General features: G+C 47.0%; 1 protein-coding gene across 1 annotated transcript; it reads right to left on the reverse strand.

Annotated features, from left to right (window-relative positions):
* Positions 1-4686: 4686 nt before the first annotated feature.
* LOC133899672 (alpha-amylase isozyme 3E-like) lies at positions 4687-6392 on the reverse strand. Its single transcript, XM_062340702.1, has 3 exons — positions 6232-6392; positions 5137-6075; positions 4687-5044 (listed from the first exon to the last, which is right to left on the reverse strand). The coding sequence occupies exons 1-3, from the start codon at positions 6322-6324 to the stop codon at positions 4784-4786; spliced, it is 1293 nt and encodes a 430-aa protein (XP_062196686.1). The 5' UTR covers positions 6325-6392; the 3' UTR covers positions 4687-4783.
* Between the last annotated feature and the right edge of the window lie 342 nt (positions 6393-6734).

Here is a 6734-nt window from a genome sequence, read left to right on the forward strand (position 1 = left end):
GAAATTCTATTCTTAAAAGAAAATATCCCAAAATCCCTTTGAAAGTCATTAGTTATGGGTCGTAAACACATTAGTGATGGGTGACAACTATGACCTGTCACTAATGACTAAATCATTAGTAACGAGTCACAGGTATAACCAATCACTAATGACTTTTAGACCACACATCTTGACCACCTGTCCCGACCACACGTCCCACCACACCTGTCATATTAATTTTGACAATTTTATGAATTTAGAGGAATATTGGTTATTAGTGACAGGCGATAGAACCTTTAGTGATATGTGTCTTATGTTCCGCATCACTAATGTGAAGGTAATTAGTGATGGGTAATAGTAGTCACCCATCACTAATGACCTACCTATATAAATGGTTGCCAAAACCCTAGCCCGAATTTGCCTAAGTCCTCGCCCTCCCCCCCTCTCTCTCTCACTGACGCCTCCACCTTGCTTTCCCCCTCCTCCTCGCTGATGCCTCCATCTCGCCCTCCCCGTCCACCTCACCCTCCCCCTCCTCCTTGCCGACGCCTCCACCTCACACTTCCCCTCTTCCTCACTGATGCCGCCTCCTCGCTCGATGCCTCCACCTCGCCCTCCCCTCCTCCTCCTCCTCGCCGCTATGTGGTGGTGGCCCTAGTGCTTTGCTCTGCTCTGTGGTGGTGTGGTGGTTGTGGTGCTCTGCTCTACTATGTTCTGGTGTGATGGTGTGGTGGTGGTGTTGCTTTGCTCTCCTCTGTGGTGGTGTGGCGGTCGTTGTGCTCTGCTCTGCTTTGTTCTGGTGTGGTGGCCGTGGTGCTCCGCTCTGTTCCATTCTGGTGTGGTGGTCGTGGTGCTTCGCTCTGCTCCATTCTCATCTGCTACTGTTATGTGAGTTATTTCTATGCATTTTGAAATATTTTGTGTGTCGGGGGTGAATGCAAATGGAATGTCAAATTATATTACTCGATTACGATAGCGGCTTAGTGAGGTTGTGTGTGATAGCGTAGTCACTTAGGTGCGACAATATGAATTTTTAGCATTGTTGCTTCACATAAGTGTTGGTACTCCTGCAGCTGTGACATAAGTGTGTTGGTTGATCATTACTGTGGTTGTACATAATTGTAATGGAACTAATTTTTCTAGTCCCTTTACTATCAAAAGAGCTCTAGCCTGTTGGAAATAATAGAAACTGAAAATAGATGAATTATCTTACCTATTTAACACTTACTATTGAATGCTTAAACTTTATGTGATCTTGTTTTTAACTCTTGAGTTGTGATGTCTAAGTAGTATTTATGATAATATAGGAGATAAAGGGTATGTGAATCAATGTTTAGTAGTTTAGCACAGCCATGTAGATTTTTTTTTCTTTTCAATATGCATAAATATGGAGGCTGAAGTGCATGCTGTTCTTGAGAGTAAATCAGTCTTTCTGATCTTGATCTAATCTATAATTTGGACTGAGCTCTTGTATATGTTACCTGATATTGAAGATATGGTAAATATGTGCATATATACTTGTATATGTTACCTGATGTCGAAGATGTGGTCGATATGTGCATATAGAATTAATAGTGTGTTGTTACACATACCAATGATCTGAGATAGCCAATTTGGTGTTTGGATGGCAACATTAGTCACAACTCACTTTTTGAGAGTAAAAATTGATAACATAAACATGTTCATGATGTTTATATACTTGGCACATGCAATTTCATGTTTACCTATATTTATTCTTGCTTATGTTCAATCCTAATAGTACACATGAATTATATATTCTTATTTATCTGCTACTATATATTCTTGTTTATATGTATGCATATTGCACAATAAGTTCATAATGGTTAAAACTAAATTTGTAAGAAACTCCCAAAAATGAATTTAGATTACGTAACCTATTACGTCATCTCCCGTTCGGGAGTGTTTGATTATAAATATGACTTGACAACTCGTCATATTTATAAGAAGATGCTCTCGAATTGTGTATGAACTTTGGACAGTTTGAGGATATGTGACCCGAGTAGTAGGTTTTTGTACTCTTGTATGGTTCTAGAGAGAATTTTGGTGTCATCTCCCTATTGTTCTCTGCACACACCCCTCTTGGCTCGTTATCAAGACGTGTATTTGGAGAACAGTGGGGAGATGCTGCCAAAATTTTCTCTAGAACCATACAAAAGTATAGAAATCTATTTGGGCCACATATCCTTGAAGGCCTTGTTCAATGATGGCATCAATATATTTCTGGAGTTCTAAGAGAACATTAAGGCGAAGGGTTGTAGGGCTGCTATGAAAATGATCGCCAAACTTTTAAGAAGCCACAAGAGCAAGCTTATGAACGAGTATATGGTAAAAGGGTTGGAGCCCTTCAACAAGTACCCATATATAAAAAGGGTGGATTAATAAGCTTTTGTGGGGTTGAAGATCTCAGAGGCATTCCAAATGGAGAGTTTAGCAAAGAAGCAGCTTCGAGCAAAGAAGCAGCTAAACCACAACCTGGGCATAGACGGGTACACGTGGTAAAGGGAGAAATGGTAGACGGAGGATGAAAAGTTAGCCAACGAAGGCTGCGAGAAACCATGGTTGCAATTCCTGGAATGATCACAATCATATTTGTGAGCGAGAGTTAAGCTATTAGATAGTGGAGAAATTACCTTCACATCCAGCGAAATCGAGGCAGTCATTGAAAAGGTGAAAGAAATAGCAACCTAATTCTCCAAAGGTTCATTCACCAGGGTCAGAGAATATGACGAGATCTCAACTGCGCTGGGAACCCTGAGCACCTAGGTCATGTGCGAGACGTGTCCAGTTTCCAGGGCTGGAAGTTAGGCTTCCTTGAACACATCGGGATGTATAAGAAGAGTAAGATGTCGGTGCAATCTATATGCAAGTATTGACCCAGTCAATCATGAAGAGCATTTATCAAGACCTCCTGTAAAGGTTTGCATCATAGAGAGTCGTAATTCCTAGTACACCAGCGGGTGATAACCTCATTGTTGGACGCATGAGTAGTCAAGCCTCCAGGGAGGTTGAACAATATGTCTTCTCTCCATCTATGTAGCTGAATACTATAGACCTTCTCGATGGGCCCACGCCATGCTCGCTAGACATAAGACCTGGTGGCTACCAAATTAAGGTTGCAAAGGGCAAGGGGCATCCAGAGGTCCAGGTATTACATATGGTCCCGATACATCCTCGTTATGTTGTGGTTTACATAGATTTTATACATGCTAATGCCATATACATCCCCGAGCCACTGTCCGGTGACGCGCCGACTGCCCGACTCCCTTGCAGCCTTGCCGGCCTAGGTGGTTGGGTGCTGCGCGGTGCTACATGCCTGCAACAGTGTAGCTGTGCGCGTCGAGCTACCGTCTGTCGAGTGCCGACTCCGGAGTCCAGACTCCCTTATGGTCTACGCGATTGCACGCCCTCACCGGACGTCGGGGGCCCAGGACGCTGGCTCACCGTTGCACCTTGCGTGCAGTGCATGGCTGCCGGCAGCTGGCTGTTGTGCTGCGTCTAGGGCTCTAGGCAGGTTAGGGCTATGGTGAAACTCAGAATGGGGAATTGGGATTGGGAGAGGTCAAAGAGAGAGAGAGAGAGAGCCAAGAGCCTGACTGCCCGAGAGCAGTCCTTGCCCGAGAGGAATCGAGTGAGAGATTGATAGGAGAGGCCATGGACTGTTAGTGGGTTGAATGGGCTACTAGGCTATTTGCTTGTTGGTCTGTTCTTGCGAGTTTGGGTTGGGACAAGAAGGTAAGAAAGGGCAAATTTGGTCCAACATAAGCTATACGCATGTATATACCATATATATACTAAATTTTTTGCCAAAATTGTTGAGTATTCCTGGGAATATCCATGCATTAACATAGGTCCGCCCGTGCAACTTGATCTATTCAAAATCATCCTAGAGCATCAAGGTAAAGTTTTGAAAAGTTTGGTTGGTTGAATCTTCGTAATTCTTGCATAATCGCAATATTAGGGTTTAATCTTTTTTTATCACCATCTATCACAGTCTGTTTGTAAAATTCATAACTCTTGTTCTAGAGATTTGATTGACTTAATCTTTATTGAAATAGTTTTATATCATTGTCTAGTCTCTATGATTAAAATTTGAAGACAACCAAACTATCTATATTTCTGTATCATTTTTAGTGATGTGATAACAGTCTATTCCGAATTGATTTCGAGATTAAATTGAATATTTGATTAGGATGAATTAAAATTAAAATTTGACTTGTGCAATCATTCATCACCTCTGATTGCATATTTTGCACGTAATAGATCCTACACTTTCTATTGTTCTTCCTCCTCTAGTTTCCTCTCTAGATTATCCTCTTCATGTACCTCTTCTCTTTCTCTTTAGAGCTCCCCCTTCACTCTTGCTACTTCTACCCCGGTACCCCCTATACTCCTTGCTGCTCTACCTGTACTTCTAATTTTCAGATTGTAACCCAAATTGTGTTGTAAATGAAGTCAATTATGAAGGTGGATGCTACACGGAACACTGAAAATCTCCCTCCCCGATCTCAAATCTAGAAGGAAAATTGCCAGAGCTCGTCGACTGTAAGAACCGTAAATTTCAAACAACTGTAGTGCAGGAAATGTGAAGGTAAAAATTTCAAGTTGCAACAATGCAACTGTTGGAGCATTGAAATGTTGATATCAGTCACCCTACACTTATGTAGGAATAGCACCGCACGGTCTGCTTGCTTATTACCGCGGCACTAAAAATTGAGCCGTAAATCGGAATACATAATGCAACACAGAATTACAGATGATCAATAGCCGGCAAGCCCCCAGCATATCAGGTAGTGCCACTCTTCTCCCAGACGGAGTAGTTGTTGCCATGAGCCACAACATGGAAGTCCGAGGGGATTAGGTTGCCGACATCGGATCTCGGCCCCAGCTTCGTGATCACCATGTCGCCGATCATCGCAACGTAGACGTCACCCTCCGCCTTAAGGATGTCTAGCTTGCTCCCCGGGTGGATCCCGTTTCTTGATCGGATTTCGGCCAGCACGGTGATCTCGTTCTTGAGGTTCCAGTCGAACAAATGGTCGTAGAACTGCACACAGAATTCGGTAGTGAGCTCAGATCACAATCCACTAGGAGTCTTGAGTTTAGTGCGACGCGTCGAGGTGAAATATTGGTCCTTACGACGCATGGGATCCCTGGGTGTGTGAGGATGTAGGCGTAGCCTTGCATGACCTTGTCGGAGGGAAACGGCCACAGGGCCTGCGTTGATCCGGTGTCGTGGTTGTCGACGAAAGTGACGGCCTTCTCCGGCAGCCACCCCATCAGCCCGGGCGCCTCGCCTTTGTCGTCGCGCATCCTCCACAGCTCGCCCTGAACGGCCGCCTGGAGTACGCCTTTGGTGGTGAAGTCGAACGCAGTCGCGGGACCGCCGACGCCCTGCACCCAGTTGACCAGCTCCTGCCGGTCGGCGTCCTGGTTGTTGGACGGTTTGCCGTCGCCGTCGTAGACGAGTGAGCTCCAGATCTCGGCGACCACGAAAGCGGGGCTGGTGTTGTCCACGTAGATCTTCGCCATGGGAGCGGAGTACCCCTTGGCGAAGTCGAGGCGCCAGCCGTCGAAGCCGACCTCGTGCTTGAGCCAGTTGAGCCAGTCGGAGAGCTCCTTCTGCACACGCGGGTTGAGGTGGTCAATGTCGGGCGCGGCGGAGTATCCTGCGCCGGTGTCCGGGTGGCCGCGCCCGTTGGAGTACTCCTTGTCGTCGCTGCAGATCATGTCGGGACCCCAGTCGAGGCGGCTGTCCGGTGTGCCGCCCTCGAAGATGCAGTAGATGCCGCGGTCATCTTTCTTGTCGGCGCACCGGTGGTTGATGACAATGTCCGCGAGGCACTTGATGTTCTTGTCGTGGAACGCCTCGATCAGCGCCTTGAGGTCCGCCTCCGTGCCGTAATTGGACGCGTCCAGGTCGTAGAGCCGCCCCGGCAAGTAGCCCTGCTGCGAGACGGAGTGCGTTGGCGGCGGGAGCCAGACGTGGGTGGCGCCGATGCTGGCGATGTCCTCCACCTGCCCCATCAGGAACTTGTACCACCCGCCCTGCTTCTTCCACGAATCCCAGTTAAAGCCCTGCGCAACACAACCAAGCAAAGCATACGCAGCTCGTGTTAAGCAACCAAGCATTCTAATGGCGTACGTACACGCACATACGACATATATGTATAGCTGCTGGAAATGAAGCATCACATTTCACAACTTCAGAAGGACGCCGGTCAGTTAATTCACCTGGAAAAGAACTTGAGCTTGTGCCAAGCTGGAGGCCAGCAGGCAAAGCACAGCAACGAGGACGAGAGTGACAGAATGCTTGCCCATGGCCATAGCTTTGTGCAGTTCAGCTTCTCTGAACTGCACTGGCTGGTGACCAGCCCTTGCGAGGAGAAGTGATGCCTGCTTTGTTTGTGATGGACTGCCACTACCTGAGCACGGCTGTTTATAGTGAGTTGTGTGCGTAGCTCGCCGCGCCGAAGAGCCCGCGGCTGCCGTGTCTCGCGCCACGCGTAAGACGGGCCGTCGAGACGCTGATAACGCTGCCGCGAGCCCGCGAGAGCCGCGGAATCGACGGAAGGTTTCGCCCCTTCTCCGGTGTAGGTTAATAGGTTATACTTGCGGCGCGCCATTGCTGTGACGAACCAAGAACGGACGAGACTCCGAGAGTACGGAGAGGCCATGCATGCGTATAGAAACGTTATGCGGTACTCCCTTTTCTTTAGCTTGGCACGTTAGCACTA

Source organism: Phragmites australis, chromosome 18 (assembly GCF_958298935.1).
Source record: "Phragmites australis chromosome 18, lpPhrAust1.1, whole genome shotgun sequence".
NCBI lineage: Eukaryota > Viridiplantae > Streptophyta > Magnoliopsida > Poales > Poaceae > Phragmites > Phragmites australis.

What these genes read in the sequence shown, in the direction of transcription:
- LOC133899672 (XM_062340702.1), bottom strand. Translation starts at nt 6,324, where the DNA reads ATGGCCATGGGCAAGCATTCTGTCACTCTCGTCCTCGTTGCTGTGCTT. An exon ending in AAGCTCAAGTTCTTTTCCAG is followed by an intron (nt 6,076 to 6,231) that starts GTGAATTAACTG and finishes TGTGTTGCGCAG; the next exon opens with GGCTTTAACTGGGATTCGTG. An exon ending in ACCCAGGGATCCCATGCGTC is followed by an intron (nt 5,045 to 5,136) that starts GTAAGGACCAAT and finishes TTCTGTGTGCAG; the next exon opens with TTCTACGACCATTTGTTCGA.